General features: G+C 37.0%; 1 protein-coding gene across 1 annotated transcript; it reads left to right on the plus strand.

Moving 5' to 3' along the window:
• Positions 1-698: 698 nt before the first annotated feature.
• On the plus strand, positions 699-4,494 carry LOC108669366 (ATP synthase subunit O, mitochondrial; the record flags this gene model as incomplete). The annotated part of the gene is made up of 5 exons (XM_018156681.1): positions 699-749; positions 1,041-1,151; positions 1,674-1,806; positions 3,047-3,159; positions 4,024-4,494. Coding segments are annotated over 5 exons (609 nt in total), but the record flags the coding sequence as incomplete, so codon positions are not given.
• Positions 4,495-17,299: the final 12,805 nt, after the last annotated feature.

A 17,299-nucleotide genomic window follows, 5' to 3' on the forward strand; every position in this document is an offset into this window, starting at 1 on the left:
ATTAATTTAGGCTTACTGTCCTGATTGTTAAGGACAGGAGTATTGGCGTATACACGACGTTCTCCAGCCCAAGACTGGGGTTTCCGCGTTTGGGCAGAGCTCATATAGCTACGCTAATTGACGTCACCAAGGGCTTGACTTGATAAACAGGAAAGGCTAATAAAAGGAAATGCTCATGAACATATCGCGTGTAAAGGATCTTATCTTTCAACAAGGAAGACATCAATCAGGAAGTATATCAAGGGACGAATGGTATCAACATTGTCATCTTACAGTCACATGAATTCTTCATTACTATTCTATCTTAACGACATTTTCAGTGAAAAGTTTTCTACAAACTACAGCCAGGAGAAAAAATAACACAAAAAGTAATATTCATTCTACTAAAAGAATTCATTCTACTTTCAATTTGATATTCCTTTTTGAATCCCATGAATAGATGTGGTGCCTTAGATTCCCAGACTCTTAGATTTTCTAAATTTAATTGATTAGACTTTTTCAAAATTACACTTTTTACTTGCTTATGAAATTCTTCTTGTCATCTTATGACTTATGCATCTCCAATTTTAATGAAATGCATATATGGTTCAAAATGTCTTGCATATACCAGGAGTCCCCACCTAACCATCACCAATTATAATAAAAATTTAACTTGTAATTGCCATTTTTTATAATATTCATTCTAAATATCTTTATTTTTACAGGCTCGTCAGCTTTCCACCAGCAGTGCTTCACAGCAGCTGGTCAAGGTATAGAATTCAATTACCTGGATGTATTATTTAGTTCTAGTAATTAAGAACCTCTAGTTTTTCCAGACATCTCATGATTATAGTTTGGCGAACGTAGGCAGATTGCTTTATCTTTAATATCACAAAGGAAACCTGAGTATTATTGTATTGAAGGGGTGGACACCATGCTGGATAATGCCCAAACCCTCTACTCCCTTCATGTTTGGAAGTCTTGAACCCTCTTACCCTTTATGTTTGAAAGTCTTAATTTTTCTATTCCTCTTATCGACAATTTATTTGTATTTTGTGCAGGCACCTGTTCAACTGTTTACACTAGAAGGTCGCTATGCTACCGCTCTCTACTCAGCTGCCTCAAAGCAGAAAGCTCTACCCCAGGTTGAAAAAGACCTCAAGGAGTTTGGCGTAAGGAGACTTTGAAACGTGAATAAAATTTGATATTGATAGCCATAGTAGCTATTTTGACATTTCTGCCAAGATATTTTAAGTTTATTTTCTAGGCCCTTGGTGAGTGCTTGAGTGTAGTGATATTGACACCATTTTCTATCAATACATACCATATCTTGAAATCTTCTGTCAGCTTATGGCTTTAAAACAGTCAAAAATTGTTTGATATTTCACTAAGAACACAGTTTTTATTTGGACTGTTTTACACAATTCAATGAATTGCATAGTAGTTGAGTGGACTGATTTGAATGATAATCACAATTTTATGTATAATTTCTGTTGAGTGATATGTATAAATCAGGACTGAGTTTTCATATTCAATGCAGTAACGGCATTATTACTCATATCAAAACAGACATGAAACGTAGTACATTGTACACGAAATTGTATGGTCAGAAATAGCGTATGCCCTAGGGTACCATATATATTTATGTGTTGAGGAATAAGAGCTCTGTTTATGACGAATTTTATACCTGACAGAGCCTACTGAAGACTGATAAACCTCTCAAGGAGCTGCTGCTCAATCCTTTGTTGAAGAAAGAATTGAAAAAAGAAGCACTCAACTTTGCGCTCACCAAGAAGAAAGCCAACAATCTCACCATAAACCTTTTTGGTGAGATGAATAATCATCATTTGATTGCCAGTTTGCACGGCATCAGGCGTTAACATGTTTTCTGTTGTCTGTTTATTTCTTGCTGTTGAAACTACTTAAGGAATAGGATCTTCAGTTGTTGAAAAGTTGGGTATTCAAATTGTTTTTGCAATTAATTCTCAATCTAGGCTGGTATATAATTCAATTTTTTATTAAGTCTAGTGTCTTCAGTGGATAGTTTTGACGGTATATTTCAGATTTGATTGCCCGGCACTACTTTCAATCTTTATAAGCTTTGGTGCAACAGACTGATAGTCTTCCCACCCCAAGTTCGTTATGAATTGCAAAATTAAGAACATGGAAATGGGCAAAATTTGGCCCTTGACCTACATCGCAACATTACATGTCCAAGACGCCATTTCTGGGACTTGATTATTGACTAATAAACAATATAGGTACCTACAACGGTATTATAAATGATGGACCCAATTAAATAAGTTTGTATTTATTTAAGTAGAAATTCAAAATGAATAATTTATACCCTAATAGAAAGAGAAAGATTCAAAATCCAGCTAACCTATTCAAAGTCGGAATTGGGCAAATTTTTTAATCAGTCACTTTCTGAGCATTGGGTTGGACTCGTAGGAAATGAATATCTGGCTCTCCACTTCTGGCCACCAAGATCATCTGATCTCACCTGGCACCTCGTGTGACTAGTTTTTATGGGGTAATGTCAAGGAAGCTGTTTACGTCCCACCTCTACCAGGAACTCTGTTTATTTCCCACCTCTACCAGCAACTCTGTTTATGTCCCACCTCTACCAGCAACTCGATTTATGTCACGCCTCTACCAGCAGCTCTGTTTACGTCATCCTGTATTTCCCTTTGTCCTACTTCATAACATAGGTACCATTTTTCTTCTGTCCTGTTCTGATTATAGAATAATCATGAAATACAACAGTGTATGGAGGTAATTTTTTTTTTTTTTTATCTTTGCATCTGATAACCGAAGTAGATGTAACATTCCTTTCCATAAGTGTATCAAATTGGTTAAATTAAAAGTTGTATTCCTGCGATTTTTGTGCTGTATTTCTACTTTTACAAATCAATCTTTGAGTAGGTATGGACTTTCGTTTGTAACTTCCGTCCTATCAACTTTCTTCTTCAATCCCCGTTCACGAAAAAAAAAAGAATTGAACGCCATTAATGGCCGTTTTTCCTGCAATTTTTGTTACCGAATCTAATAGAAGCTGTGATTTCAGGTGCCTTGGCCGAGAACAACCGCCTGGCGAAAGTGGATGCTGTATTAAGCTCCTTCGACACCATCATGGCTGCTGAGCGAGGAGAGGTTGTCTGTGAAGTTACCACTGCTAAGGTTAGTTTGCCAATACTTCTTAATGCGACTGAGTATATTATGTTGGAAGTTAACATAGGAGTTTCAAATACCCAGGTCACTTTCCATTTCATGCTGTCCCATCTGTTACTTCTGAAGCAGTCTTGTTCAAAGGAAAGTAACACCAATGAGGAGCGGTATAAGTTGGCAATGTCAAGACAAGCCTCATAAATGTCCAGTTAATCATTTGAAACATGAAGAACAGTGTTCCAAGTTAGCTTTGTGAACACCTGATCTCGGCTGAATTTAATTTGTCCTCATTTACTCCATTGCCCACGATACCCTTAGAGTTTTTATTGAATAAAGTCACTGAAGGTCGTCATTTAATTCACAGACAGAGGCCTCCTTTAGACTTTGTAACCCCAGTAGGCATCATATGATCGTAATATCATACAGATTTCTGCTTGGAGCCATGCACCTATTATCAAATTTGATAAATATAATGCAATCATTTATGTACTTGAAATTCATTTTCCATAATGTAGCCAATTTTTCAGAATCTGTCATATTATCATTGAAAAACTATCACAATTTGGAAAATATAATCTTGATTCAAAGTTGGAACTCCGTCAGTAGGAAAAAAAAGTTTTTGATGAACAAACTTAAAAGATCTTAAGCTTGAGGGACAGAACACATTGTTGATGTTGTGGTCGTTTTTAATATAATAAAATGCTCAACCTCTACCAGCAACTAACCAATAACGAGCTTACAATCCTAAATCTTCTATGAAAAATATCCCTTTGAATTTTGCACTTACTGTAGAGTGGAGTGGACATGCCAAACACATTTGAATTTTTCTTATATAAACTACTTTACGTGATCAACTGTTCTATGTTTTTCTCGCAGCCCCTGGATGCAGCAGGACAGAAGGAAGTGCAGGCTGCGCTCGGTGCTTTCCTTAAGAAAGGCGAGACTCTGAACTTGACCATGAAGGTGGATCCGTCCATCATCGGCGGCATGGTCGTATCTATCGGTGATAAATACGTAGATATGTCCATCGCCTCCAAGATAAATAAGTATACGCAGGTTATCCAGCAGACTGTGTAGGCGGGTCTCCTCCACATGTTTCATAGCATTTTATTCAGTTCAAAATCGTTATTGACTAGACGGGTTTCAATGGCAATGCAAAGTATATTTTGAAGGAGGTTATCAATATAATTCAGTTAATTTGCTAGTACCAAGGTGTGAATATTGCAGGTATCTGCGAAATCGATCAATTTATTTTCATTTCGCAACAAGATGGCACAGTTGCGTAGCTAAAGCTAAAATTCCCGTTTCATCACAATATTGTAATATATTAAAATATAACTGATTGTTTTGGCTTTTCAAACCATTACGCGAGTGAAAAATGCAAAATAATTCGCGATCCTGATATATTTTGGAAATATAGCTTGACTTCGTAGCAAATCGCTTAGGATTCATCATACGAGGGTATTGAAAAAATCTCAATCCTTCCCCTTTATTACACTGAGTATTGCAGTAAAATGGTTCTTTGGCAAGCTGCTTGACATGTACAAGATAAAACTCCAATGATGTGTCGTGAAACTGGGGATCGAATAATGAGGCCGAAATTCTGTGGAATTGCCTGGGCGTGTAACTAAGAACTGAAAAATCTTCCTTCTGAAACATTTTTACCACAGGAAACGATTTAAATAGTAACCGTTAATGTGATGCTTCAGCAACGATGACCATCATGAGAATTACGGCTTATTGAACAGGAAGGACGATCCCTAGGTCGGTATTTACCATTAAACCTAAAAGTGTTTCCTTACAATTAACATTTCGTCACATCGAACTTCAGCAACGCAACTTGAAATTTGAGCACAAACAACACGCCAAAGGAAAAGTCATGGAATGCTACGCTCGTCAACGAAGGCGTCACTGTGAGTCGCTGCCACAAACAGGTCGGAGCTCTTCAGGCGAGGATGAAGCAAAGGGTACGAAGCGCGAAGTAGGAAAAAGCGTACTTGCATGTGGACCATAGCAACAGAATGGCACTCCGAGTACGCTCATGAACAAATTCAAACGATCGTCAAACTCGCATAACGATCGAATTTCAATTTCTAGTTAAATTTATTATTTCATGACTACAAATTCATCATTTGGTTTCTAATGAAAGCGAAACAAGAATCAGGATCACATCATAACAAAATCGTCGAATAAGACGAAGAAGTAAGGTACTTTGGGTCAATCCAGACAAACGAAAGTTTTTTGAAGACGATGACTGGAGGAGCTTAATTTAGGCAACAACTCTCATGAAGTTAAATTAGGTAAATGAACAGACCAGCCATGAACGAACCATTGAGCCTGGCTGTATTGCAAACTTTCAAAGCTGTTCAGAATTCTAAACAGAAATGAAAAATTTTAAGGATTCGAAATGAAACTTTCAAAGCAGACAAATAATTTCTCTGTGGTTCTTCCAGCGACATTAAAACGTTACAGAATATTTCACGACGTAAAAACAAATGAGTATTGATAGGACCCATCATAGTGGCCAGTGACGTCAATGGGCATATTTTTAGGTGGGCTTCAGCAGACAAAAAAAAAAAAAAATCTTAAGCCCCCTAAATAAGTTATGCTCGTTTGCGAAATCTTTTTTCTTTACAATAGCAGACAATTACAATGCTGAAATTTTAATATAATATGGCCCTAATATAATTTAGAATAAATATTCAGGCAGTCATTTTCAACTATCAAGAATTTTAGGAGGCTTAGCGCCACCAGTCTTCTTTGAACCCTGATTAGAACAGCCTGAGAAACATGTTACAGATTGGTTTAGAATTTAGATATTTTTGCAGTTTCAGTAAACTCATTTGCTACGTGCACTACACATCAAAACTGAGTGAAGAATAACATTTATTTTCTTACGAGTAGAGGCGGTAAGTTGAGATTTCAGTGAGCACCCCCATACTTTCTCATTTACTTAAAGCAATACAAAAGCTTAGCTACAGGTGACTAACCGCTACTGACGTTTACGAAGCATAGGCGAGGGAACTTGAAAGAACTGCACTGTTTTGTCAAAAAAAAAAACTCGTCACAGAAATTCAAATTAATCCTTGGTCCATGGTTGAATTAAACCATGCCTTGATCAATCAAGAATAAACTTTTAATAAATGATTTAATCATTCATGTCATTGTTTTAACCATAAAACTTTCCGTCTGATTTCAATCGCAGTGTCTATATTCCGTGAAAGACTATATATGAATAATGACACTGACATCAAGTTGCAGGAAAATATTAACCGCACTCTGGCACGTAACCATCGGGGCAGTGTAGAGCTCTAAACACTGAAATTCAATTCAATAACCGAGGACATAGCAACGCACCAAGTGAAAAGTAGTTCTGCACGTCATCCATCTAACTAATCCAGAAGTGGAGGAGAAATTGTCTGGCAATTGTAGGAAATGAACCGTTATCAACTTTCGACATTGAAAATACAAACGAAACTACTACAAAATAAATTAAGTTGATGAGAAAATTGATTGATAGCTGTGAACTAAACATTTAGAATTATTAAAGTCTAACCTATACGTTTGTATCGAGTAAATCACATTGAAGTTTTGCGTAGGCAATACAGTGCAGTTAACAAGCTCCCAAAGTTGCTGGGCATGGGAATTGAGAAGAGAGGGGTAAAAGTGCTTCAACACAAATTTAATTGGAAGAATATCAGTGTTATTATTTTTTATAGAACGAAATAATTTGTCTTTTGATAACTCATAAGACACATGAAAATAACCGAACTTGGCAGATGGATCACGTGCGAGTAAAACCGAATCAGCAATCTTCTTAGTAATAATGTGAAAGAAAGATGTACACCTGATCTGCACGAATTTTACCACGTTTTTCTTAGCTCGCTTTCGTGTCCGTCTGTGATGATCAAATCTTGCAATCGATATTTCACCAACTTTTTCGCATCGTGTAAGAAACTTCAAGCTTTTCCAATACTTCGCAATTGGCCGAATAATGAAAAATTGTGTAAATAATTCATGCCAGACAGTGAGTGAATTGGTAGCAGCTGAGATCTGTGGGCGAGAACACGACGAGTTTCACAACTTAACATTAGTCTTAAGTTAGAGAAGCCGTGTAGGAAGCAAACACTGATGGCGCTGCAATTCTACCACACACTTAACACCGATGCCACCGACCTGCGCATGAACTTTACGATTGAACGTCAAGTGATGAGGAACACTCGAATGCTATCCAAATTAACATCAGGAGACACCAAAACAGTTCCGCAGCAGCACAACCAAAATGATCATGAACGACACGACCAGCGAAACGCTGACCTTTTCATATTCGTAAAGGCGGCAGATCAATGCCATTACTCGGAATATTGAAGTGCTTAAACTCGACTGGTTTGTTACATGAATATGATTAATCAAAATTTTCAACACATTTTGTACACACAATGTTGGTAGTATATAATAAATTTGGCAGCTTTCTCCAAGGCTGGTTGCAGGACAGTTTGATGAAAGATAAGCATCTTTAAGACATCAAGACAAATTTTAGCTAATAACTCCACATCCAACCCGGCAAGAAGGAAATGATACATCAAAATATCACTCGTCCTAGATAAATCAACAATCAATCAATGCAGGAATATTCATAGAATTCATTCGAGTCCCACACATTCATGGATGATTTACACTACATAAATTTCTATAAAAACAACGGTTATCTCTAACGAATGCTAAATACTTTCATAAATGCAACAAATCAATTTTATAAAGTGATATACAACAATTCTTTCATCTGGTGAGCAGATAATCTACGCACTAAACGTATCGAGTATTCACAATAAAGCTTCTTAAAAAAGTTATTATGTAAGACAGAAATCTCATAATTTGTTTGGTTATAATTGGTTATACTCTCATCTAAAGAAATTGCTGAGAAGTGCCTGAAAGATTTCCCCAAGATCACGAATTTTTTATTTTCAACATGACACAGCACACAACAAAATCGAAGATTTGAACTAAAACCTGGAAAGATTTGGACTTAAAAATTACTTTGTTTGGATGCATGGATTACAGACATGCCATAAGTTCAGAAGAAATACCCAGTCATTTTCTAGGAAGCCATCAAGCTATAGATCACAAAATAGCCAACAACGATTCTCTAAGATAAAAGTGTTTCTCTGCAATCGTTGGGTGCTCACTCCAGTATCTTATGCTAGGCAGGTTAAGAACTATACGAGTCGGATCAACTGTTATTTCAGTGAGCTCTCCATGGATCAGGCAACCCGTAATCTTCGAAAAATAAAACTAATCCTGCGGTTCAACAAATCTTTTCACTGACATTAACTTGCTCGTGATATCATTTCCAAGCATCAGTTATGAGAGAGAATTTTAAGGAGTACAGTAAGGAAATTATCCTTCATAAAAATTAATTTCATGAATTTCATTTGTAGCTAATCCATCGGTTAGTATACAAGTATGTAACTCAAACATCAAGATTCTGACGTCGGAGACCATCCGAGGAAAGTGTGTCAAGTTCCACCTAAGCCGGTACCAACAAATGAAACATCTAAGTTTCTTCATTCGACGTGTCTGCCTACTGTTAGTGGATATTGTGCTTTATCAGACGACGCTATAATATTCACTTGGAATTATCTCGCTATATGGACTTTTTAGAAGATACTCAATACTATAGAATCTACGAAAGCGATAGACGACATTGTTCATCGCAAAGACTCCATTACTCGCAAAAATAGCAACAATTCTGACACACGCAAATGATGTCACATGGAAAGGCGAGATAAGATTCATACTAAGTGCGAAAATTTGACGTACAAGCGATGTTTAAAAAAAAACACACCCATATCAACGTAGATTTTTGGATGATGTTTAAGAACTCATCGAGTCTTGGCAGTGCTGGACAATGGGTAGACTAACTCCTATAAAACATTTAAATCTCTTTCAACCGGCTGATAACATCCATCGATTCGAGGAATCATGACTGTGATCAAACATTTTTGCACGAGCCTCACAAGAAGACCAACGTCAAAACCACTTCAATTGCCACTTTACACAAGTTTCGGGAAGCAAAGAGATCTACTTTACAGACAGAAATGAAGTTAGTTTGAATAATGGGAATGATCTCGGCAGCGACGAAATTTTGATGTGGTCATTTATATACAAAAAAATTTCATTATTGCATGGAGTTATTATTTACGAGCACGAGTAAGGTGGATTATCTGCGTAGGAGCGACTCGCGTTTCAGTGACGGTAGAATCGCTATCATTAGACAGGTGGAAATAAGGTTTTAGCTTTTTCGTAGCAACAGCAGTTGAAGCCACCTCGTTCTACCAACCCATTTCTTCTGTGAGCTTTTTTTGAATGAATTTGGTTGACAGGATTAAAGTTTATAAACTTAAGATCAAAATAAGGAGTATTCATTGTTGTAATCTCACAATTTTGCAGTTTATGAGCGAATAAAGATTACCAATTACCATCTCTAAAGAAATTATATCTTTTAAATTAACTTAGCTTCTGTAATTCACATAATCAGACTTAATTCCGCTCACTTCAGTTATACACATTGCGTGGGCATGGATATCACGGAGAGCCAACGCCTGCAGTTCCTAATCCTTGGAAGAAGTGGCACACGTTCACGTCGTCATGGAATTAGTGAAAAGCCAATGCCTTGCGATACCAAAATTGACGATGTTAATGCTTTGGGCCAACGAGTATCCAAGTCTTCTCGTGTCCGTACCAGCCAAAGCCTAAGGTTAAATACACAAGTACTTACTACTGAAGCGACTAGACGCGTTTTTTCTTGCGGCTGACAACAGCTTGACTAGCAAAAATGAAGTTAGGATTCTTTGGCAGTTGGTTTGAGTGACTAGATTAATTTTTGTTGCAAGGTTAACATAACGATAAACATAATTGAGGTAATTCGTCGCTACGAAAAATAGTTGAAACAATTGACTGTGCTCAACACACAAAATTTTAATCTACATTAAGAACTAGACCGCAAAGAAAACAACATGACATTTTACCGAGTATCTGAGTGATTTCGCTCGATAACGAGCATTAGTGTCTGAAATTTAAAACAAAATTCATGGGCATATGAAACTGATACATGAATACATGATGTCAAGCTATCTCGAACTCATACATGATGTTTACAAGGAGATAACGTAGCTAAAGACAGCAACACATTGTGTTCTGGACATATTTACAAAATTGACAATAATTTTTGTACATTTTTTCGAAATCTGTGTCAAGGCCAAACTGCCTACAGGAGAGGTAGACTATACAAAACACACGTCACAAGGGTATTATTTTACATACTAAATGTTAGCGTGTAAGTCAAAACTTCGTCAGCTGAATTTCTTTCTTACCTGTGAGATTTGATTGGTTCGAAGAAAATTGCTTTATACATGAGAGCCGCGATCGAGGCCTAACAGCAGTAGGTACATAAAAAATACAATACAAATTCGACATTGTGAATAAATAAAGCAAAACAGGAGAAAATATCCCAATAAAATTACAAATTTGGACAACCTGGATGCTTCACTTGTATCGTTTTCAGCACTTATAACATTTTTATTTGTAACAGTGCAAAAGTGATAGTATTGATGCATCAAACTAGTAGTTTTTGGCTACTTATTATAGCTTACACATATTTTTCCAACGCGTTACGAAAAAAAACATTAGGTTATTAGTTTTGGACATCGATTTAAATCAATACGTGTAAGCTACATTACATTACCTTGCATTACCGATCATAACAAAATAAATTGTGGCGGAAAATACTTGGAACCTTTACCCTCTTCGACTGGTTATTTATTTTTTTGTGAGCGCCATGCAGTGGCTGGTTAGGTTGGACAATCATTCAAGCTTATGGAGAGATCGAGCAATAAAAAGGTTAACTTTTACGAGAGCTTCAATTCTGATTTGTGCGAATTCCTGCTATCAAATTTTCGTGAGATTCACTAAACAATTAATTATTGATAGTGAACTTAATCATAATTATGTTCATTTTTACAAACACGTCGAGTACGTCCAGAACGTAATAGTCGAATAGTTTTGGTATCATTAAAAAACCTTTAGAAGATCGTTGTTGGCCATTGTCAGTTTTAAATTTATTTGTAATTACCCAAACAATTAATAAAACATTCAAATTAAATTGATGATTCATCAAATATATCACGGTACAAAATGCTAAATTACAAATAAATTCCTCATTATATTTGCTCAAGAAGATGACAAGGAATCATGAGCATCTTTATCAGAGAAATGACGGTGAAGATAAATACGATTCATAATTACGAAGTAATGACTTCCCTTAATGTTACGTAAAATTCTTAGTGTGTTTTTCTTACAGGAACATTGAATCCTAATGTTTAAAAGATACACACACGCGCAGTTTGAAGAAGCTTGAAATGATTGCCCGAGCAAGGGCCTGTACATCATTTGTTGACATTCATCAAGCTTTAAAAGGGGAAAAATTGAATTAATTAACGATTAAACTTCCGTATTGCGAGAAACATTTATGAAAGGAAAGTACAGGGACCATCAAAATTTGAATGAGGAGAAAAGACTGACTGTAAACAATAGCGCAATATATACCCTGAAATGCCCATCGTAAAAAGTGTATAATAAAATAAATATAAAATTCAATAGTTTCCTCATAAAATATAACTGCAAAAACCAGGAACTACTTGTATTTTATGTGACTTATTATCGTCATAAATTAATATAATGCACTAAATTCAAATAATACAGCAAAAATACGTTAATTAATCACAATAATAGATATAAAATATGATTAAAATGATACTAACTTCAGCTCTCACTTGATCTTAAGTTATTCTCGTTTCTTAAAGATGTAAAATTAAACTGGAAATAACAAGGAAAATAAATACGTATACCGTGAATAATTGGTTGGCAGCGAGTCACGTGTAGGTAAAATCAAAATTATGCGTCTTAGATTAATAAACGAATGGTAAATTTTCAGAACATCGTTCGCTTTCCCAAGCACCAATCGATGTCAGATGTCAGCGGGGGAATGTTGCTTAACCTAAAGAATATCATGGCAGGGTAATTGGCGGCCACTGTGTTGGCAACGATCGACCGCCGAAAATCCACCTGCGATTTTCTATAGAGTATGTGAGCTTAATCAGTAACATATAGTGAGGTAGTAATGTACAGTGAAATGCACAAGCAGTTCATTGTCATTATAGACACGACGAACTAACTCAAGACTCAGCAAGTAGTTGAGTAACAGCGATGTGAGCATCTGTTTACACTCGTATGTCAACACACCAAAATGGCTGCACAGTTTTTAGGAACACGATGTGACAATCTGTTTCAACTCACGTACGCACTGATAAGAATTTCACTGAGATACGCACTGAGATAAAATAATTCTCTTATTACTATTTAAAAAATTTGCCACTCACGCACGCACAATTCAGAGTTTTTCTGGTTGGCGTTCGAAGAAATTCGCTTACACCCGCGACACTCCTTTATTGAACTTCGTTCGAACATCCAAGAATAACTCAAGAACGATTTTTCTTGATTTAGTCGATTGAAATGAGATATACGGGCGCCAATACAGTCACAGAAGGGGGGCCAGATTCAGTCCAATTGTAGCAATAGTAACAGTCCAATACTCCTACACTTCGTCAGGTTTCATTCCGTTATTTGCTCAGTTCAACAATTCTTCCTGATTTGTTACAGAAGCACTCCGGTTCGACTCGTATTGCGATCATTTGTCACATCACTCGATATTTTCGAGAGAAAATTCAGTTTCTTTCCTAGTAAAAAGAAATATTGCTCCTTTTCATTAAATGAACTTTATATTTTTAACATTTAAATCGCAATACACAAGCCACAATTTGGACCACAAAGTTGAAAAAATCAAAATGTTGGCCTAGGTAATTCCCTCAACACATGCTTCAATACCAGCACTGATCAAAATTTTGGACAATACTTCCACTTTGAATGACACCAATACTGCTCTTTTAGAACATGCGAACAAGATAAGGCCTATTATTTTAGAAATAAAATTTTTGGTAGTTTCTGATGATATCTATAACAGTCATTTAAGATAAGGTAAACAAGATATAATATTAATAAATCGTGTGATATAAAATCTCAATTAGGCAGAGGTATTATTAAATATTTCCAATTCGGTTAGGAACTTAGTACTTCTCAAAACTGCATCTCATGATTGCTGGTGATGAGCGGAAATTATTTACTTACAAATACAGTGAATTGCCGACTTTTGAAGCTGGGAAAAAGAACAGCATATCCAAATTAACCGGAACCAGGAAAAGCATGAAAGATCGATTCTCTTCGGACGGATTTCACTAGTCTTCCCCAGGCGTAAACTCCGCGCTTGACATCCGGACTTCAACTCACGAGAAAGTTCCGTGCGGTAGCAGCAAGATTCTTCGCCATCTTTATAATATAATTCTTGCGATGCTTCTTCGCCCCAAATCCTCGCTGATAACCATGTCGTTTAACGATGATAAATACATCAAAACCTTAAAAAACCTTGTGTATTCAGAATCGATAGTAGCGCCAATGACGATACAATGTGATCAAGCATCAATATCAGGAAATATCTTGGTTAAATCACGATATGGTGTGACTCGCAAAAACTGAGTTTCAGGAGGGAGACCGAAAAAAAAATTAAATTTATTTTATGTTAACATTAAAATACCCAATTTTAGAAATAAATACATCTATTCAATTGTAAAACATAGCGAACACTAATGCCTTGTCAATAACACGGGCACAGAAGACGTTCAAGTCAACCTACGGCATAAGTTGACTACCGCGTTACATGAGACTGCAGCAACAGCCCCAGCAGCAGGTGTGCGGGTAGTGCGGGGAATAGACTTTATTTTCGTAGCCGTAGACCCAGTATTTATCCGCTGAATTCTTGTACTCGTACTCGACTTCGGCTACTGGCACGATCCGCACTTGGTGACGCTGAGGATAAAAAGAAAACGTCAGGCAACTGCGTGAATCCATTCAAGTAATACTCTCAGATTTCATTCAATATAATAATCTAAAATTTGGTTTGGCTTAGGGCGCTAGGCCAAGTCAAGCCAGTCGACAGTTGCTTCGCAAACTTATTCCAGCGTGCTGGCGGGTTTGAACCCGAAACTCGCTGCACCAATATTGATGTTCTAAAATTTATAAACACTTTGTCAGCTTGTTTAGAATGCCGTGAGGAAGACCGTAAAAGATTTGACCAGTTATCCCCTTAAATTTCAATTCAAATGCAATGGGAACGGTGCTTGAGTGTCAGCCGCCACTCATACCTGCGCGATAATCTTCTCATCGTAAAAAGCGTTCTTGTGGTTGTTGACGAGCTGGGCAGAGGCCATGTTGATGGTGCTGTCGGGGAACTGCGTGAGGGGATGTTTGGGATTTATCGAGGGTATTAGATGAATAAATCTTAGAGAGGTGTTTGGGATTTATCGAGGGTTTAGATGAATAAATTTTAGCGTGATGTTTGGGATTTATCGAGGGTATTTGCTGAATAAATCTTAGCGGGATGTTTGGGATTTATCTAGGGTATTAGATGAATAAATCTTAGCGGGATGTTTGGGATTTATCGAGGGTATTAGATGAATAAATCTTCTCGGGATGTTTAGGATTTATCGACGGTATTAGATGAATAAATCTTAAAGTTATGTTTGTGATGTAACGAGGGTATTAGATGAATAAATCTTAGAGAGATGTTTGGGATTTCTCGAGGGTATTAGATGAATAAATCTTCGCGGGATATTTGGGATTTATCGACGGTATTTGATGATTAAATCTTAGCGGGATATTTGGGATTTATCGAGGGTATTAGATGAATAAAAAAATCAATAATGATATTTCGGAAAAAGTCGGGCGTTGCGAAAAATATCGATGTTTGAGAGAATTTTGAAATTTTACAGGAGTAGCTATGTTAATCATGAAATTCAATATAAACGAAACAAAAGGTAAATAATTAAAAAAAGAAATATAGAAACGATTCAGATGTAATAGGAAATTAATATACGATTCGAACATTCATCAAAAATGGAAAGGGCTAAGCAGAATCAATGAATCGTGCTTCGTTTGAATTTCGCTGAAAGTGAATTCCGTCCGCTTCCGTGATTGGGATCAATTTTGCGGATAGGCGGCGAAAAATGCGTTTGATATGATAATTAATACAAAAAACACATAAAATTTAACTATATCGAATCAAACTGATGATTGATCACAGAGAATTCACTGTTCTGACAATATTTTGCAAATTTTATGTCCTGTGGAGGTACTGCCAGCGAATTGAAAAACTCCTAAGAATGATGATATTTCATTCTTAATTCCGTGTGTTATTAAGTAGATTTTACGAAGTCAAATCTTCTATTTATGAAACAATATTGTGAAATAAATTTCATTGCTTTAGTCTACCAATTCTCGAATTAAACTGTGTATACCCACAGCCCTGTATACCCACAACCGTGTATACCCAGCACAACCGTGTATCGTCCATCATACGCTCGAGGTTAATAGATTTGACCAATCCAAGTATAGGCCACGAACACTTGGAAGCTCACCCATCCTTTGCCGTGGCACTCGGAGCACTGGAGGGAACCCGTGCCCTTGCAGCGGTGGCACTCCTTAACGGAGGCCGTGTGTGGCACCTGCAGCACCTTGACCTCGTCGTGGAAGAGGTGCGCGGGGCGGGCCAGCACCTCCCACGGCAGCGGCGCGGGTCCGCCGCTCGGGCCGTCGATGTCACCACCACCGTACGGCGTGAACGCCCACGACGTCTCGCGCTTCTCCGTGAACGTCTGCAGCTCATACTGAAATACAGGGCTTTTATAATTAAAGAATAAATTATATGGCAATAAAGTCAAAAAGCAGCTCATACTGAAATACAGGGCTTTTATAATTACAGAATGAATCATATGGCAATAAAGTCAAAAGCAGCTCGTACTGAAATACAGGGTTTTTAAGATTACCGAATAAATCATATGGCAATAAAGTCGAAATTACAATGGATGTCGCTTGCGGTTCAAAAGGAAACCTTTGTAATCTGATACGTATAGGGATATTACCTGTAAATAAAATTTGTATATTTGTATTTCATAATGTGGTGGAATCACGAGACATAGGAAAAAGGAGGCCAAAAAGATGAATTAAAAAATCAAAACTTTTGAGTGTTATTCTGATATTGGAACAAATTTTAGTGAAAAAATAATAATAATAACAAAATTAACATTGCAAAAACAGGAATTGCATGGGAGTTCTGTACTACACGAGTATCAGAACATTCCTTCTTTCAATCAACATATTCTGGATTCACGGTCACGAGATTCAGGAAAACGGGATTCTCAAATCTCAGGGATTATTAATCAAGAGAATCAATGGGCAAACTCGCTAGTTTAACATATATCATAATCCAACAAAGAACGAATGTTTAGTGAGTATAAAAAAAGTTTCCCCAAAGTTTCGTGAAAATGAGATGATTCGACACTTTTATCAGGTTTATTGATGGTGAGTTTCTGCACATAAAAGCACGACAATTTTAATACGAGATAAACGAATAACGTGGTATTCAACAATATGGTTCAAGAATAATAACATACAAAAGAAATAGATCAAACTAAATTAGCTCACCGAATCATCGGAGGAACTGGGGTAAATTTCAAATAGGTAATAATCTAAACGAAACGAAAGCGAATTCAAGGGTTGCGTGGTGTCGTAGGTCTATAAACGTTCTGTCTACTGAATGACATTGGCTCCTGACGACACCTCCTATTACAGCATTAAGGGATGTAATCAGTTGTGTACGAGGAGCCTCAACAGTGCGAATAAGCATTTACTTTTTGGAATTAATGAACGTAACAATCTAATATTTAACTGAAACAAAGTCTGCCGCTTCCAGAAAAATATACGACACGTCATTGAGTGGAACTCAAATGTCAGGAGAGAAGTGACCAAGCAACATGAAGTGAGGGAAGTGTCCAGGGACAGTAGAAGTGAGGGAAGTGTCCAGGGACAGTAGAAGTGAGGGAACGGACCAGGGACACTAGAAGTGAGGGAACGGACCAGGGACACTAGAAGTGAGGGAAGTGACCAGGGACACTAGAAGTGAGGGAAGTGACCAGGGACACTAGAA

The sequence above is a fragment of the Hyalella azteca genome, unplaced genomic scaffold (assembly GCF_000764305.2).
Source record: "Hyalella azteca isolate HAZT.00-mixed unplaced genomic scaffold, Hazt_2.0.2 contig4501, whole genome shotgun sequence".
In the NCBI taxonomy this organism is placed as follows: domain Eukaryota; kingdom Metazoa; phylum Arthropoda; class Malacostraca; order Amphipoda; family Hyalellidae; genus Hyalella; species Hyalella azteca.